Source organism: Euprymna scolopes, chromosome 8 (assembly GCF_053919585.1).
Source record: "Euprymna scolopes isolate OS-2025 chromosome 8, ASM5391958v1, whole genome shotgun sequence".
NCBI lineage: Eukaryota > Metazoa > Mollusca > Cephalopoda > Sepiida > Sepiolidae > Euprymna > Euprymna scolopes.
Genome location: NC_136489.1, coordinates 95,446,394 through 95,465,842, shown reverse-complemented (window position 1 = coordinate 95,465,842; position 19,449 = coordinate 95,446,394). Strand labels below are relative to the sequence as shown.

At 34.1% G+C, this 19,449-nt stretch overlaps 2 protein-coding genes across 2 annotated transcripts in view; one reads left to right on the top strand and one right to left on the bottom strand.

Annotated features, from left to right (window-relative positions):
- Nucleotides 1–788: 788 nt before the first annotated feature.
- On the bottom strand, nt 789–11,495 carry LOC145283656 (HIG1 domain family member 2A, mitochondrial-like). The gene is made up of 2 exons (XM_080132652.1): nt 11,230–11,495; nt 789–1,125 (listed from the first exon to the last, which is right to left on the bottom strand). The coding sequence occupies exons 1-2, from the start codon at nt 11,375–11,377 to the stop codon at nt 941–943; spliced, it is 333 nt and encodes a 110-aa protein (XP_079988778.1). The 5' UTR covers nt 11,378–11,495; the 3' UTR covers nt 789–940.
- The window catches only part of LOC145283655 (putative ATP-dependent RNA helicase DDX56), a 74,776-nt gene continuing 61,964 nt past the window's right edge, over nt 6,638–19,449 (top strand). The window contains exon 1 of the mRNA XM_080132651.1: nt 6,638–6,833. Within this exon, the coding sequence (XP_079988777.1) occupies nt 6,777–6,833 (57 nt within the window). The 5' untranslated portion in view covers nt 6,638–6,776. The remainder of the gene's footprint in view (nt 6,834–19,449) is intronic.

Below are 19,449 nucleotides of genomic sequence, written 5' to 3'. Positions count from 1 at the left end.
AAGTTCTCTTTACTGTGCAAGTAAATTACTCACACTAGAGAGCATTCTAAATTTTACAAAGCCATAATTCGTCTATGTAAGGATTATTTTGCCACATATAGGCTGAAGCATCTACCACTTGGCTTTCACTCAAACAGAATCCAAGAAGAAGAGTCTCAAATCTAATAGATCCCACACTATCAGCCAAGCTCCAGCCTTATTGCTGCATCTTTGTGTCCATTTTACAAATAAATAAAATAAAAACATTTTTTTTTAAATTTTGTTATTAAAAGTGCAAATAAAGACTAATTGTGTTATTTTTATCTGCATGATTTTGTTCATTTTCATTGTATATTTTTCAATGTCTTTTTCTTCCATTTTATTTCAATAAATCGCTTCACAATAGAAATACTGAAGAACAATAAAAGTGAAGGCACTGATTTGGCTTGTCACTGCTTCTGGTAGCAGCCACACTGCAAGTTAGAAAGTACATTAGCTAACTATAACAGCCAAACCAGTTGCAGAGACAAACATAAAGAACAAAAGGTGCATGCACAAGATCATGAAAGATCCTCTTAAACATACCAACAGAATATGGTTGCATAAATAAATCACTCCTGAATGCATCCACTGACGAGGGAGGGGTTAAAACAAACCAATGATTAACATTAAGAAATTAGGAAAATAAGTTATTTTTCCATAAACTGTCATGACGTCCGTTTTAGTAAGAGCCAGTCACAGCACTACTGAATAGTAATGAATGTAGAAATCTGAAAGTAGCAAGAGAAAAGATGAAAGAAATACCAGAATACAAAAATCGATACTCCTTTATTAAAAACAAAAAAAATCTTTTAAAAAGCGAGTAAGATCATGTCAAATACCAATTATGTGGCTAATTACTAAGTTCACAGTTTATTGCACCATTACTAAAAGGAGAATATAAAAACTATCAATATATCATTTAGGTGTCCTGGGCCACCTTATTTTTTGATTTTTTAGAAGTATAAAGCACACCAGCAAGAATGGCACAAACAGTAAATCCTTGTCCAAAAATACGAAGACGCATCATTTTCTGAGATTTTATGGTATCTCCTGTTTTCATCTGCCACATTCCATAAGACAGAGCAAATGTTGTTAACGCAATCCCTGCAAAATATAAAAAGTAAAATTTGGAGTAAAATAAATTTTTCACAGTATAAATAAATCTTCATATCACAAGCCAGCTTTGTTTAGAGTGTGAAAATATGGTAAATACTGAAATTTAGTTAAATTCCAACTTGCAATCTTTTTCTTTTATACATATAGAATTTTGGTGCTTGGAATTTCAAAAAATGCATTTTAGATTAAAAAAATTAAAAAAAAAAACATTATGTACTTATGTCATGTCAAGTAGATATGTAAAAAAAGAAAAAGGCAAAAAAACCAGTCCACCATTTTCTATTTTGAAATGGCAGATTACAATTTTGTCAAAATCATACTACAGTTACCTCCCCTGGATTTAAAATCTTTAACATTAACAAATATGAAAAAACTAATTCAATTTCATTTCTAATGTGTTATGAATCATTTAAAAGATTCAATATGTTAACTACTGAAATGAATCTAGTATTAAGAATCAAAATTATGCTTCTGTGCAAGTTTATTTTAGGGTAACAGGATTTTGCCCAATGTTAACACTGGCTTGATCTGTAACAGTCGTTATTCTTCTTCAACGGTGTCATTACATGATAACATTCCAACCCACATTTGTCTGAAACAGTCGCTGGAAAAGCAAAAGAAAAAAATTCCACTTAGCCTTTTCAGTTGAAATGAATTGCATTTATTCATGGTTCTTCCAAAATCACAAATTGTCTTTTGTTTTAAAAGTCTCTCACCACCACAGGCAAAATGTTTCTGTTTACTGCCACACAATTTCTTCTCTGGTCCTCACTACGTGGTGCATATGTTTCTATCTCTTTCATTCTCGTCTCTTGCTCCACAGAGAAGTTACATTGTACACTAGCTCAGTCATTTGCATGTCTTATGTGGCTGCTGCTATCAGCACTAGTGGCTCTGTTACAGATCTTATAATTATTGCTTCCATTTACTACAATAGGACATTCCATTTATAAGGATCTTTTTATTCTTATTTGATGTCTTTAATTTTTAGCTATATACTGATGTTATAATGCAAAATAATACATTACTCTCCAGATGTGCAGACAAATGTGCAAGTCAATAATTCTAGCACTGAAAAGGGAATCGCATTTGTTATAGCCAGACCACATATAACTAACAGTTACGAAGATGTCCAAAAATGTTTTTTTTAATCTACATTATCAATTTAAAATCATAATTTTATACGGCAAAGAAAAATCTCTAAAAAGACTCATTCGACTTATTTCAAGTGTGAACAAATTAAGGCCATCCCAGTTTCAACAAACTGACAAGACATCTATTACCAAGATAATACATAACACCTCAAAAATATAATTAGAATTAGAAATGGGCAAGTGAATGTTTCTTTGAGATAACACATCACTAAATGACAAATATGCAGACAAAAAAAACATGTATTAGATCAAACAATCGCCATTCGCTGGCTTTATGTCTATTACTACGTCCTTGCATCATATATAAACAGTCGCTAGTACTTTTGACTCAACAGTCAGCAGCACAGCCAACTAGTTAATGGAGAGGACTACTATGTTCTTAAAACCGACTACAACTATCGACTGAACAATCAACCACACAAGTGGTTAATAGAAGGACTACTAACTTTACTAAACCTATCAAGAATTTATTTGTTTGCCCTTCTGGCTTCCATAGCTCATTCATTTTACAACACTGACAATCAGCTTATGAACTAATAACATACACTAGATAAATTTTTGAATTTCCAACAAACTTGAATCTCAAATTAAAAAAACAAAATAAAAACATGCACACAATTAAACATACAATTTATAAAAGGAAATTATTATTGAAATAATGTGGGGTAAATTCATAGTTTAACGCTCAAGAGGAAAACTAATTTATTTGAGAAATGCTGAGGACCCCTACACACTATTGCCCTGAACCATAAAGCTATTGACAATCCATTTTTTAAAAATGAAAAAGTAAAACTTTATTCATTTATTTTGTGAATACTTATCCTCATCTTTATAGATATCTTGACGTGAAACAACTATGAAGATGAGGATAACAGTTCGCAAAAAAATAAATAAATATACAAATTACTCATCTCAAAGAATTCCAATAATTAAATCATATACCATTAGATACGGACCTGACGATGGAAGATCAGATAACAAAGAAACTTGGATTTATAAGACCAAAAAATCCAACCTTGTGGCCGTGGCGTGATGGATAGAGACGTTGAATCTCTACGGTTCCAGGTGCGCATTGTCTGAGGATAGCAGTTTCAATCCTATCCAATGCCGGCCAGAGGATTAGTTGGCCAAAAACATGGTTAAAAGACAACTATGGAAGGTACTAATTACTGAAAATACAGTTAAGAGATTCAGCATTTTTATCCTGTCGTGGTTAACCACCTGACAAAGGCCAGAAAAATAACTGGCCGAAATGTCATGAATCAACAGCTATAAAGATGAGGATAACAGTCCACAAATAAATAAATATGCAAATTACTCAGCTCAAAGAATTCCAATAATTAAATAAAAGTAAAACTTATTTCCACTTTATAGCAAACACAGATGAGTTGTCAAGCTGGATAACGTATTTTCAAATTTTACATTTGTGGATAAGGAGATCTATCTCCAAAATTATTGGAGCAGTTTGTGAACATAGAAAACAAATATGAATGACAACTTACATGTATAAAAACATACTTATAGCAAGTAAGCTACAGAAACGTTAGCATTTTATTCACAAGGGAAACCAGATTCATTACAAGGATCAACGTTCTCGGACAGCTTTTATAGTTGTGCACATTTCAGCTTCCCACCAATCAGCATACCTATTTTTATTACCTATTAATTTCCTCCAACCAATGAATTTTCCTTCTTAAAAACCTTTTTTTAGCGCTCTTCACATAAGTGGGGGTCAAACAGCTAAAGGGTGACCTAAATTAAATATAGGTCATCCTTTATTATATACATATATATTTTTGAAAACTTATTAGTGAAAGTGGAAATATGTATTTTATTATTTAAATATTTAATTAAATATTTAGTTAATTAATATATGCAAGAAAGTCTTGAGATAAACTGCATCACACACACACACACACACACACATACACAGTAGGAAAATTTATAATAAGATGTAACATTTTAGTTTCGTGTTCATTATTTTAGTTCATTATTCTCTACAACATTTTTCCAGATATGGAGTAGACTTGTTAGTCCCTCAATTTATTGAGGAGGATATGTTTTGAGGCATATCAAACCTGGACTTAGTTATTTTTCAAAAATCAGTATGCACTCATGGTTGGGGGCTACGCACGCATAGCTTCTTTGGTATCTTTTGGACAAGGTTTCGCATGACTTTAATCAGACTGTGGCACAATGACGTAGCCTCTTTTGAGGGAGCTGGGAGGTTCTACATTAATAAACCTTGTGCCTAACTTGGTCTGTACTTGTGAAGTGCAGATGTAGCAGTATCAGAATTTTGGGGGAATTTTTGACACCCCTAACAGAAAACTGCGATTAAAATATAGAAAACTCGTAATTTCTTTTTCTAAAGTGGGTTATTTATTTTCTTTATAGAATATGCTTCCAAAATAAACTATTTAAGTTGTTTAAAAAATAATAGAAATATTATTTTTCATTGTTTAAAAAACATTGTTTACAAAGTGCGTGCGTGCGCTCTGGGGAGCCATTTTGTTACGTAATGAAATCAATTGATTTTTATGAGATGAATATTTTTCAATTTTTAAACTTTAAAAATCTATCAAAATTTTCCTATTCGTTCAATTGTTACGTTTTTTTCAGGGTGAATGTAAAATTTTATGCTCTTTCCGATAAACTAAATATAATATTTTTGACAAACGTTGTTTTATAAATTCACCCCCCCATTTTGGAATGTCTATGAGAAATTTAATAATTAATTTTGCTTGAAACGTTTTATATATCACAAATTGAAGATAAAACATGAATAAATAAAATACTCAAATTTAAAACAACAAAAAATATCACTTATCTGGTAATTTACCGGTAAAGTCCAAAATTTAAATCCTTCTTTTTTCGATAACCACGTGTTATTTTATTTTTTTTTTTTTTTTTTACGTGGAAGCTTAATTTTTGTTTAGAATGTTCCAGTAAATAATAGTCGATCAGTTTATATAATTATATTTAATTCCTGGTTTCCTTTTTTTCGATATATATAAAAAAAAAAGACGAATTCGGGTTATGCAGATGTATAGTATAATAAAAAAAATATTCAGGTATTTCTTTAAGATATTAAAAAAAGAAAAATACCATTCCACATCTGCGTCATATAGTAATTCGTGTTATTGAAAAAATGAAAACTATCAGATTTTTTCTACGATAGCGTCAAGGCACAATAATAAAAAAACCGGACAAGTTATCTCCCTTAAGTCAGGCAAACACACCGTCCACGAAGGCCACGCTGACCCGACATTCAGCATTCTTCTTTTATAAATCTGTCCAAGGAAATTTAGATTTTCTTATTTTATTGTTAAAAAAAATTGAATCCAAACCTTTTATTCTGAATTCAAACTGTCTGCTGGAAAAATTTATTTTCTTGTAAAAAAAAAAAATTATTGCAAACTTTCTATCATGTTTTATAAATCTGTCCAAGGAAATTTAGATTTTCTTATTTTATTGTTAAAAAAAATTGAATCCAAACCTTTTATTCTGAATTCAAACTGTCTGCTGGAAAAATTTATTTTCTTGTAAAAAAAAAAAAAGACAAATATTGAAAAACTTTTTATTCAGGAATTTAAATCTGTCTAAAGAGAATTTATATTTTCTTATTTTGTTTTAAATAAAATTATTTAAACTTTCATTCTGATTTCAAAATGTACGCTGGAAAATTTTATTTATTTTCTTGTTTTAAAGACATTTGCAAACTTATCTTAATTTGTTCCCCCTGAATTTAAAATAAACTCAATTTCTTATTTCAATAAATGCAAATGGAATTTCTTTGTCTTTCTGCTTAATTTCTCACATCTTTGAAGAATTTATAAGAAATTATTTGATTAAAATCTTACTTACATTGCAAAATAGGAAATGTCAATCCTAAAGTGTTAACTTCGTTTATTTTATACAAAACGGAATAAAAAACTTATATTATAAAGAAGACGTGTTTTGGTTTGTTATTATTGTTATTATTACATTAAATATTTGTTTAATCATATATTGTAAATATGAAGAATTCCACACTTTATTCATATAGGGTCAATATGAAGCCACCCTCGAAAATTCCTTTAAAATTACGGCCAAATCTGTTCATTGCAATGTGGCCATAAAGTGGGTGCCCATTTGACGTCACATCATTATAGAAAAGTGACCCCCCACTTTGTGACCATTTGTAAAATTTTTTATCTTGGAAACTACTAGTTTCGATTGCCGTATATATATATGGTTATTTATGTTTACAGCGCCTCCGAAAACCTTTAAAAGTGGAAAATTTGAAGGAATATAATCCAATATCGAGATTATTAAGGTTTCTGAATTAGTGGTTTTTTTTTACACTTATAGGCCTCCGTACATAAGTAAGAGATAATTTTTCACTTCCGGTGTCATTACAACTTGCTTTAAAGACACGCGTGGTCGCGATGTGTGTTGGAAAAATCCTTCCATTTAAAAATACATGGATTATAATACATAAATATGAATAAATTCTCATACAGGAAGATTAAAAGAAAGCATATCTTACTCATTAACCAGGTAAGTTCTTTATTTTGCCGTTAAAATAATTATCGTAAGATTCAAGTAATGTTATTGTTCGAATGTTAAGTGAAGAAATCGACGGAAAAATAAATAAAATTGTTTATTTCTCTATTAAAGCTTTTATGATATTAAAATTTGGTCTTTGCTCGTTTTATTGAAATAAAATTTACGGGTTTAAATTACGTTTTACTATTATTAAAATCTGAAAGAAAGATAGGTGTATATTCAAAATGGCGACTTCGCCTGCGAATGTCTCCAAAATTCTGATACTGCTAGTGCAGATGTGCAAGCAGGTGTTTGTGATTTTGAAAATGTTCTGCTATAACTCAAGCCAAGAATGACAGCTTGTTTATAATATTGAACCAAGGCAAAACGATATAAGATCTTAGAATTTGAAAGGTCAAACCAGGAGAACTCGTCAATGAGGCATTCGAAAACAAAACAATTTTTCACTTGTATGAATATATCTTCTCTCTTTTTATGTCCCTCTCTCGCTCTCTTTCTTTCTCTACTTCTCTCATTCACTCCTTTTCTCTCTCTTTCAATGAAGAAAGAGAGAATTGAAATATGATTGTATTGTTTTAAACAGTTGAAGCTTGCACTCTGTACGTGCGGGATATAGTAGTTTGGTGTGCACGTAATGGGTCAACTAAATATGCTTCCTACTTGTTAAGTGTTAAATAAATTATATATCTTTTATAAAAATGCATTTGTTTGCTATTTTTGTACAAGTTTTTGATTTCAGCCTGCAGTTCCTCCCATGAATTCGACGACAGAAAACTGCCTGTAACGACGCAATGAACACACAAGAAGTGACCCATGCCATACAGTTATAGCCGATGACATATCGACCAATTTTTGTTGATTCTTCTAACATGTTGGATGTCGTTTATTCCCCGGGGAGCTGGTTGCGTTCCCAAGACATTCCTCAACCAAGTAACCCTCCGGGGGGAAGCGATAGTACCATAGTTCAAATTCAGTCATAAAAATGATAAAAAAGAAAAAATATGAAATTTTATCTAACAGTAAGAAGAATAAAATCATAAGATAAAAACATATATACCTATAAATTACACTCAGGCAGTCATAAAACTTTTTTATATTTATCAACATTAGACGAAAATTGAGCGTTTTCAACTACGATTTTTTTTAATTGTCAACTTTCAGCGTTAAATTTCAATGTGAAGGAATAAAATACCAAGTATGAACATATATTCTGAAAGTTCTATCTTTTGGCTTTCTAAATAAAGATATCACCTCTGACACCTAGAGTTGTCTTTTCTTGACCCCCAAAGTTATGTCCTTTTGGAAGTTCCCGCAAAAGCTGTCTCGGTAAGTCCCACAAGATGAACATCCCTGGCTTTCTAAAGTTGATTTTCGGATTCCTTCATAGGTGCAATTTTGTAGGCCAGAAACTAAATACTTTTCAAAAAAATTTATAATTTTGTAACGATAAGTAGTCCCGTTATGACGCATCGCAGCAGTCCTTTTTCAGCCTCTTCACCTCTTTTGGCTGGGCTCAAAGACAGAGTTCCCATTGATTACTGGATCTGAAATTAGACAGTTCATAACTTATATCTTACAGGGGTCAAAAGGATAAAAATTCTTAGGGGGGTGGTGAAGTGGCCTGGATGATTTGGCATGGAATGTCCCACCGCTTAACATACAATATTATACTGGTGTTTACATGGCACTTCTACACTATTGGAATGAAATTTCGGAAATCGTAAAACTGAATTTCACATGAAAACAATGGTATCTATGTATTCCTTGTATTTTTAAGATGAGTATATCCAAAAATTACGAAAATCAATAAGGTAGAAAATTATTAAAGAAAATAAAACATAGAATTTGATGAAAACGATCATAAGACACAGAATTCAAAAAGGAGGTAATTTTCCGTTTTGATTTAAACAAAATGGCGGTAATTTTTCACCTGCTAACACGATTAAAGTTGTTTCGTTGTGAGAAATTCCATTTACATTCGCCATTTCTTTTTGTTCAGCCGCCCCCGCAATTTAGTGGTCGGCCGTCATTGGTTAATTTTGAATAAGTCAGGTGATTTGCTTGGCGCGCTTTTTGTATCATGCTTTATTTTTCAGTCCACACAGGAACTTGGCATCGGATGGACTCCAAAACCAGCAGCTCCCACACTGGGGGGGGAGCCACAACAATTCCTTCATGTTGTATCACCAAACTATTGGTGAACAAAGGACCACATCTTTACAAGCAGAGACAACTTTATATTGCTGAAACTATCCTAATTAAAGGATGACACTCAAGAACAGTTCTTCATGTTTTATTTACCAAATATTGGAGTTTATCTCAATTCAACTAGAGTCCCAAGTGACTCACATTATGCCTAATTGTAGGCACCAACATTCCGGCCGAGTCCACCATGAATATTCATGGATCGAGGAACAAAGAACTAACATTCCGGCAATAGGAGTTCATACTACTGGCTCCATGCGTATGGAGGCAAAACTGGACACCGTTTTGCAAATGGACTTTACCAGAACCAATAAATTTTCATTGCCGTTACATTTGAAAGGTATAGCCTTTGTATTTGTGGATTCTTTTGTCTCTGCAGGGAGGAACTCGGGAATGTGAGAAATAATTTCTTACATTGTTTAATAATTCAGTAATATTCAGGTAATAATTTGGAAGCTACCATTGCAACTTATTAGAATCGACAAAAAAAAAAAAAATCAGTTGAAACCATTGCGTTTATCTGAAAACTAGTGACTACAAAATCTTGTTCCAATTCTGTAGAAGCGCCCAAAAGTCTCAATATCACATTGGTATCAGAAGTGTCTAGCACAATATAACACTGGTGTCAGAAGTATCCTGTTACATTTGGTGCCAGATAGTCACAATATAACATTGTTCGGTGAAAGTACAGAACAGTTTTCACAAGTCCTCCCATGTTAAGAATGGGTTTGAAACTATTTCAGCACGATCCGTATTCTGCATAAATACCAAATTTACTTGACGCTGAAGAGAACCGAAACATGACCTACTTAACTTTAACACAAAATAGGATTGGGGGGGGGGTCAAATATCGATTCTAGGGTTGTCAAAGAAAAAAACATTCGTGAACCATTTTGCGAAAGATAAATCTTAAATTAAAATTACTCGCTTTAATTAGGTAAAATGTAGAATATTTGTCTACACGACAGCAAGTTTTGCAAAAAAAATAAAATTAGAACTGTATTTACATTTTTAACGAGAATTGTTGTCAAGAATCGTTTAAAATTATTATACACGACTCCTTTTTTAAACTATGTAGAATTTAAAAGGTGGGGTGGAAGCATCAAATTAAACATCGTGTACCCTAAAAGAAAGTGTTATTCCTCTTATCCACGTCGTGGTACAGGCTTATATAAGAAGTGTTTATTTCGCCATGTTCGCAAACAAGAGGTATCACGACCACACGTGTGAAGTCCCCCCCTTGCCTCGCTTCTTCACTGCCTATAGGGATAACTAGCTATGTTCGAACATGACCGCGCATTCCCTTGTGAGGCCGCCCAACAAACCTCCCTAAAATGAGGAGGCAATGCTTGGGAGCATCTCCTCAACGTAAACTAACACTTATAATAATCAAACCTCACTATGACGTTTTTGTTAATACTAAAAAAAAAAAAAAAAAAAAAAAAAACTTTATTAATTTACGTGATTTTTGGAATATATGACAGCTTTGTATCATGACGGATACGTACAGTAAAGATTTTTCTGTATTTTTTTTAAAGTCGAATTCTAAAGAACAATTATGGGTGAGGGAAAAATAACCACTATTCGTTACTCGTGAAATATAAACTAAAGGTCAATTCATTTTACATATCTTTAGTACTTTTAATATTGGTACTTTTCATTTTTTTAATGTCTTGATTAAACTGTGCCTTAAGATTTATATTTTAAAAGTAAATCTTCATTTTTAGGACTGACGACAAATGAATAAATTCATCAATTAATCGTCTTTAAAACTTTTTTAGCGAAAAAGAAAACGATAAGATCGACAATCGAAACATTTATTCTGTCCCGGTCAATGAAGGAGAAATACGTCGAAACTGAACAATTACACATTTTTTGTCTAAAATCGGGTCAGTATCTCCTTGGGGGGGGGGGGCTGGATTTTCCCAACTATATTAAAAACCGACAGGGTCCAATTCTACCCTTATGGGGAAGCAAATGAATAGGGACAACAACAAACAAAAAATTGAAATTATTAGTGCCTGCAAAATATAGCTTTAAAATAAAGTTCTATTTTAAAATTCAAACTACAAGTAAATACTGACGAGTTAAAAAAAAAAAATTTTTTATTTTATTTTGAAATATTCAATCCTCCAAAAAGTTTTGAAACATTATCATGCTTGTACTTTAGTACTTGGCTTACCAAATGGAACTGCGGGATTTTCTTTCGTTTTCCGAATGAATTTCTCTTTTAAACCTTCTTCAGGATTGTAACCATACAAACTTTCACCCGGGGGTGGAAGATAAGCAAATTGCGGGGTGTCCGTCTTTTCCGGCGGTTGAGGAGACATAGCAGTTAATAAACGTAAACACGCGCAAGGAGATTCACTTTTGGTTTACAAGATTTAAACAAGTAGTAGTACGACGACGGTTCGGTCACGGTTAGCGTCCAAAATTAGGTGACGTCACTTCCGATTTGTTTATTTATTTCATTTTATTTATTTATTTATTTATTCAAACGACATCGTTCTATGGGCCACATTTTTGTATTGCATAAGTTTGGTTGGAGGTAGTATTATAATTAATGCAAAAATGTAAAAAAGGAAAATCATTTAAATAAAAACAAAACATACAACTAAAATTTACATTTTCATTTAAAACTTTAGTTTGTATTACTTTCAGTATTTTTTTTTTTTTTTTACAAAAGAGTCACCTCTTATCAAAGACCAGAAGCCACTTGAGGATAAGGGTTAATAAGTGTAGGGTAGTCAATGGGACAATATAGTATTAATCGTTAGTAGTGAAAATTTGGTAAATTGGATTACTTAAGGAGAAATGTTATCAAGAACTTGTTTGCATTGAACTTGAATCCAGCTGTAAAGGAGTGTGTAATGAACTACTACTATGATGCTGCTACAGTATGCTTCCCTTATTTCTCTCTTTCTCTATATTCTTCTACTTTTCCCTTCCTTTCTTCTCTCAACGTCACCAGAGGTTTCAACCAATCGGAATAGAGGGTTGTCTTGGAGGGAGATACAAAGAAGAAATCTGTCTCAGCACGGCCACCGAGAGTAAGAAGAAGGCCTGTTAACTAAAAATGCCAGCAGGCAATGTCGGTAAGATTTATCAGACTGTTAGTACTATATCAGGCCTGTGCGAGCCTTTTCAAGTCTCACACAAACACACATTCACATTTCAAGCTATATTACTTGTCGCATACATACACGCACACAAACATACGCGCCATCACGTCCCCTGCGACTATGTATGGGGCACGAGCTAACAGACCGTATGTACACATTCTCACTCTTTCTCTCTCTATCTACTACTGGTCCCTGAGAACACCTTCGCGTAGCTGACTGCTAACTGACGTCAACTCTCCATTCTTTGTCTTTGTCTACACGCTGGACTATCATTCCGATTTCCACTACAACACTCACTTCTCTTCCTACACGCGAACAAATGATAGTGACCCACACAGTTTGATTAATACTGAAACTGAACTTTATTCAATATAAAATATTAATATTATCTATGTAAAAGTAATTTTAAAGCAATATACAATTTATTACTGATAAAACTGAATTATGAATTTAGGAAACAAAGAATTAAATAACATATTAAACACCAACGATGAATAATTTTAAAAGTGAAAGCAAACGATAAATAATTTTTAGAATGAAAACAAATGATAAAATACAAAAAATTGAAATAAAACAAATAATTTAAATACAAACAAACAATTAAAGTTACTAGTGCAGAAATATTTTTTTGATTTAATTTAGAGAAAAATCACATGGGTTGAATGTTATTTTTTGGAATTTTAGAGATTATTCGGACTAAGGTTCTCATCTTGCGTGTTTATTTCACAACGTTTTATCATCGAATCTTAACTTCTCCTTTATTACATCCTCAGACCGAAAATGATGTTCACATACCTAAAAACATAATTAAAGAAAACATTCATGCCATAATGTAAACTATTGTTAAAATATAAGAAAAGACAGTAAACAAACATTTACAATAATAATAATCATAGTGTAGAATCTGTTCTGATGCTACACTTCATTTTTTTTTTTTTTTTAATTTTTTTAAATTATATTTTCACCCCAAACAAGGTGCATTGCCACTTTGGTGTAGGGGGCTATTATCAGGGGCAGCAACTACTGGGGCACTATGTTGGGATTTGGGCAGCAAGATGTCGATTCACGTTGTACTTGAACTTCTGCATGTCAGTACAGTTGGGGAAGCAGGAACTTGAAATGGAATTCCAGAGTCTAGCGGTTCTGGGGAAGAAACTACTGGAGTAGAAAGATCTTTTAAATCTAGAGATCTCTACTGTGTGGGGGTGGGATTTAGCTGCCTGTCGGGTTTGTCGAGGGTGTCTACGTCGTGGGGGCACAAGTGTCTGCAGTTCGTCAGAGCATTCACCATTAAGATACTTGTAGAACAGGCAGAGGGATGCAACGTTTCATCGATGGGACAGAGGCTGAAGCTTAGATGCCAGTTCAGGGCCTATCAGATTGGCGACTCTTTTTTGAACCTTGTCTAGAAGCGAGAGACTAGCAGCAGATGCACCGGCCCAAATGTGACAACAATACTCCATACATGGGCGAATGGTGGCCTTATAGAGGTACAGGATACTTTCAGGTGTCAGCAGTTTTCTAGCACGATAGAGAGAGCCTACCTTTTTCGCAGCGGCCCTGCCCTGGCAATGTTTTCAATATAATTGTTCCAACTCATGTTTCCTGTGAACGTTAGGCCAAGCAGTTTGAAAGATGTACTTTCAGACAGGGAGTCACTGGCCATTGCTATTGGTGGCAGAGAAGGTTTCTTGTAATTATTGAAGGAAACCAATTTAGTCTTGGCAGCATTGAATGTGACCATCCATTTATGTCCCCATTCTACTACAGATTGGAGGTTATCCTCTAGTGTTTTTGCTATTTCTTTAGATATGTGTTCGTTTGTTTTCCTGTCATGCCTGTTATAGAGTGTAGTGTCATCAGCATATATACTCATCTCAGAGGCAGTTTTGTCGGGGAGGTCATTAATAAATATTAGGAATAATAGAGGTCCAAGGATAGACCCCTGAGGCACTCCCGCATTTATATCACACTGTTTAGACGTACGACCATCGAGGACAACCTGGATTTTTCTCTTATCTAAGAAGGATTTAATTATGTTCTGTCCTCGGTCAGTGGAGGAGAAATCCTTCATGATTGACACAATTTTTATTTTATTTTTGTTCCTATCCAGAGTGCCCCTTTTTGGGGAGCTAGATTTTCCCATATTTAAAACCGACCTTGTGTCTAATTGTGCCCTCGTGGGAAGGCAAGTAAATAAATTAAAAAAAAAATATTTTTGACAAATATTCTCATGTAAAAATTATTTGTTTATAATTTAAAAAGAAACAATCAATTTTAATATATAACGCTCAGTCACGGCTAATTTCATTAATAGCCGCGTGGTGAATAATTTTCAAACCCACTTTAGAAAAAAAAAATAGAACTTCAAAATAATTTGGAAATACTCAATGAAAGGTTTTACTTATTATTAAAAAGACATTTTGACAATTATTCTCATGTAAAAATTATTTGTTTATTATTTTAAAAAGAAACAATCAATTTTAATATATAACGCTCAGTCACGGCTAATTTCATTAATTAGCTGCGTGGTGAATAATTTTCAAACCGACTTTAGAAAAAAAAAAATAGAACTTCAAAATAATTTGGAAATACTCAATGAAAGGTTTTACTTATTATTAAAAAGACATTTTGACAATTATTCTCATGTAAAAATTATTTGTTTATTATTTTAAAAGCTAAAACAAAATTAAATAAAATTTTCAACATTCCTGATGGATTATTTAGCCTCATAAGAAAATAAACAGTTAAAATATCAACATAATATTTGCTGTATTATGTAGTGGACTGGTGAATATATTATACATATCCCCCAGTCGTACAAAATAGGAGAAATGATTTGAATTGGAAAAGGAAAAATGAATTGCCTTGAGGAAGAAACGAACAACGCGTTTACTTGAATTAAACGAACTAGGATTTATTTCGTGAAGAAACAAGTGAAAGAAAAGGGTACAACACATGTTCATGTCCGCGTTAATCTCTCGCTGTTTACTGGTGAGAAGGAGAAAGTCTATTGTTGTAGAGAGAGAAAGAGGAGAAAGTCAATCCAGTTTGGTGTGCGTCTGTCACTGTTAGCTGGTGAGGAGGAAAGTCTATGTGGTATAGGGAGAGAGAGAAAATGAGAAAAAGTCAATCCAGGCCATGGAGAGAGAAAGCATATAAAGTGTACATACTGTCTGTTAGCTCGTGCTCCATACATAGTCGCAGGGGACGTGACGCGCGCGGGCGCCCCGAAAGGGGGGGCGAATGGTCCGACGACCGCTCAGCTCGAGAGCTAAGTCGAAAAAGGTTGGAAACAGCTTGTCTCTTGCTTTTATAATTGTTTCTGGTGGTCTTTTGCGCATGTGTGGATTTCCTTATACACGTGAATGTGAGTGTATGTACGCGAACGTGAATATATGTACGTGTGTGGACGTGCGCGCGTATGTTTGTGTGCGCATATGTATGTGACAAGTAATATGGCTTGAAATGTGAACACATGTTTTTGTGTGAGACTAGAAAAGGCTCGCGCAATTAGCAATAAATAGTATTGTTTCTTTAATTTATATTAACAATGTTATCAAATGTTATGAAAGTACTTTAATTTATATTAACAATCTTATCAAATGTTATGAAAGTACTTGTATCCAAATTGAGAAAATTTAGGAAAAGAAAATGCATGTACTTTGGGGCCTTTTGAATAGTTTCCCCGGTAATTTGGAACAACGCAAGAATACACCATGTTAACAAACTGAAAACTAGAGGAAACTGCTGCTGATAGCCTAGACCATATACCTACAGCTGAATCTGATAATGACGTACTGCTATCATGTGCATCGGCCTTCTTTACTCTCGGTAGCCACGGTCTCAGACATGCAGAAATGATAGAAGCATATAGGTGATATCCATATATGTGATAAACTGTAGTGAACTACTACTATGATGCTGCTACGGTATGCTTCCCTTGTTTCTCTTTTTCTTCCTACTCTACTTTTCCTTTCCTTTCTTCTCTCAATATCACCAGAGGTTTCAGCCAATCGGAATAGAGGACTGTCCTGGAGGGAGATACAAAAGTCTGGAAACGTGCAGATGGTAACTCAAATTCTTGGACTGCAGACTTTGTGTGTCTGTGAATTTTTGATTGTTGACACACTACACATTCTGCACAGAATTGTTTAATCTTTTTATCTAAACTAGACCAAAAGTATCTGGATTTGACCAGTTTTATAGATGCTCCCATACCAGGATGCGCCAAGCTACGTAAACTTTTGAAAATAGCTTGACGAAGCTCTTTTGGGATAAACGGTCTGGGGTACGTAGTTGAAGTATCGTATAGTACTGAGCCAACTTCGCTTGACACACAGTATTCTTTCAAATTAGTGTATGACTTTATTTCGTCATCACCTTTTTGTACCTGGGCTATTTCAGCCAAGTCGCATGCACAGCTAATGCAGGCCGAGACATACAGTCTGCAACCATATTCTCAGCTCCTTTAATGTCCTCTATGTTAGCAATATATTCGGCAAGCACTGATAAGTGTCGCTGTTGTCGATCTGACTTTGCTGGTGTCTGACTATAAAAGGCTCTGCATAATGGCTTATGATCAGTGAATAATATCACATGATGACCTTCTATGAGGTGGCGGAAATGTATCACTGAAAAATAAGCTGCTAGTAGCTCTCTGTCAAACATGGAATACTTGGCTTGGGTTTGAGAAAATTTCTAGGAAAAGAAACCTATAGGTACTAGTTTCTTATCTATCAACTCGTGTAATGCAGCGCCAGTGGCGTATTGACGAGAATCTGTAACTAAGTGGTATTCTGTAGCTGAAGACTGTGGATGAGCTAATGCCATAATTTCTGATAATTTGCTTATTATTGTTTTGAAAGCGTTAGTTTCTTCCTCATTAAGCTCGGTCTTTGCTTCAGGATCCACACCTCATCCATTCAGATAGTGGTAAAATTATGAATTCATAATTAGGGACAAATTTATGGTAAAAACCTGTCATCTCCAGAAATCTACGTAAGCTTTTTGAGTCCTTAGGTATCGGAAAATTTGATTTTCTTTAAAGTAACGTAAATAAGTTCTTGATGAGCCGTTCCATATAAGTTATCAAATTTAACAAATTTTCATTACTAATGATTATTATATTGTCCAATTTCTACTGTACACTCTTTAAACCTTATCCTTGAGTGGCCTCTTGGCCTTGATAATGAGTTGATACCTATGAAAAAAAAAAAAGAAAAAGTCCAATGTGAACAAGTTCTAATTGAATCGTCCCCCTAAGTAATCCAAGTTACAAAATTCCCACTGTTTACTATGCTAAAATCACAAAGACTAATGTATACCTATTAACCCTTATCCTCGAGTGGCCTCTGGGCCTTGATAAGTGGTGACACCCTTGTAAAAAAAAAAAAAAAAAAAAAAAAAAGTAGGAAAACAAGCCTTCTTTGCTTACGTGAAAACCTAAGAAATCTAACTCTGGTACTCCGAATACACACTTATCTAAGGAAATCTTTAAATTGTTATCACTAAGGATCCTAAATACACTATCTAAATCTTCCTCGTGCTGTTGCTCACTTTCACTAAAAACTAGTATGTCGTCTAAATATATAAATATGCGATTTAATTTTTAAAATATTTTATCCATAAAACGCTGAAATGTAGCCGCAGCATTCTTTAAACCAAATGGCATGTAATTAAACTCAAACAAACCAAAAGGTGTCACTACTGCTGTCTTAGGCACATCTTCAGGGTGTATCTTAATTTGATGATATGCTGCAGTTAAATCTATTTTGGAAAAATATTGTTTATTAGCTAACTGCATGCAGAAGGAATTTATATTTGGTACCGGGTAGCGGTCTGTTTTGGTAATGCTATTTAATGCACGAAAATTACCGCATGCTTAATATGACCCATCCAACTTCTTCACCAAGTGCAAAGGGGTTGCCACTCACTACTGGAAGGCTGGATAACTCCGGTATTTAGCAACTTTTTAAATTCTGCCTTTGCTGCGTCTAACTTAGGACCGGAAAGTTGTCTGGATTTAGCAAAGACTGGTACGTGGCTGCCTGTATCAATCCTGTGATACACTCCACCATAGTTTTTGTTTGTGTCACTATGTGGTGAAAGCACATTATTATATTTACCTATTACTTCGGTAACATAATCTGCTAGGTCTATTTTGTTAATCACTACAGCATCGGTTCCCGTTCCTACATTGACTGTAATTTCACGCTCCGTTACATTATTACGGATGGATCTATCCACTATAATGTTAAATTTGTTTAAGAAGTCAAATCCTAACAAAGGGTTAGTGACATCTGCGATCACGAAACTCCATTGAAAAGATTCTCTCGAGGTATCTTAACTTCGAGGTTTGTCTGACTATAGCATTTTATGCTTTCACCGTTAGCAGTAGAGATATGAACAGGAGTTGGCTCCAGAGTAATTCCATTTATTACGGAATGTGGTAAAATGGAAATACTGGCTCCTGTATCTATGATAAAATTGACTTTAGATGCTCCTATTTTAGCAGAAACTTCTAATAACGGCGGCACTACTAGAGCAAACGCAGTCCGCCTTTCTAGTTTTCCGAATCACTAGGGGCGGGAGAGGAAGGGCGCGAGTTAGGCAGAATTTGTAAGTTATTCTTTTTTTTTGGCCACTTACACTATGGCTTACATGTACGAGCCTCCTCTGCAAAATATACATTGGCTCTACATATCTTCGGACACTGTTTCCTTCTATATGGACATAGGCCGGCTGGAATGGTTTCACTAGACTGTCTGGTGGTAATATGGTCCTTTGTCTGAGCTTGACTTTCAACCGCCTGAAATACTGATGTATTTTCTATTAACAGCATCAAGTTGTCGGATAGTCGACCCAACTCCGTTAACAGCATTTCAGTGTGGGCTGCTATTACTGGGGCGATTTGCTTCAGGAGTGTGTGTATGAATTTATGGTGCACTATCTTGTCGCTTGCCCCTATTCTATGTGCAACCGTTACCATCTCCTGATAATGACGGACGACCAGCTAATGTAGTGGTCCTCATCAACTTCTCCAAGTGAGGTCTTTTCATATGTAGACAACACAGACTCCTTTAACTTCGCATAGTTTAGCGACTGCATAATTGCTGGAGGTATATTTGTTACCACGTCAGGTGGCAATGCGCTGATAACTGTATAGAACTTAGTATCATCGCTCATAATGTGTCTGAGATGGAATTGAGCTTCTATTATCGAAAACCATCCCTCGACACTCGTCTCCATAAATTGTGGGGGTTTTATGCTAACCTGTT

What these genes read in the sequence shown, in the direction of transcription:
- LOC145283656 (XM_080132652.1), bottom strand. Translation starts at nt 11,377, where the DNA reads ATGTCTCCTCAACCGCCGGAAAAGACGGACACCCCGCAATTTGCTTAT. An exon ending in AAATCCCGCAGTTCCATTTG is followed by an intron (nt 1,126 to 11,229) that starts GTAAGCCAAGTA and finishes TATATTTTGCAG; the next exon opens with GGATTGCGTTAACAACATTT.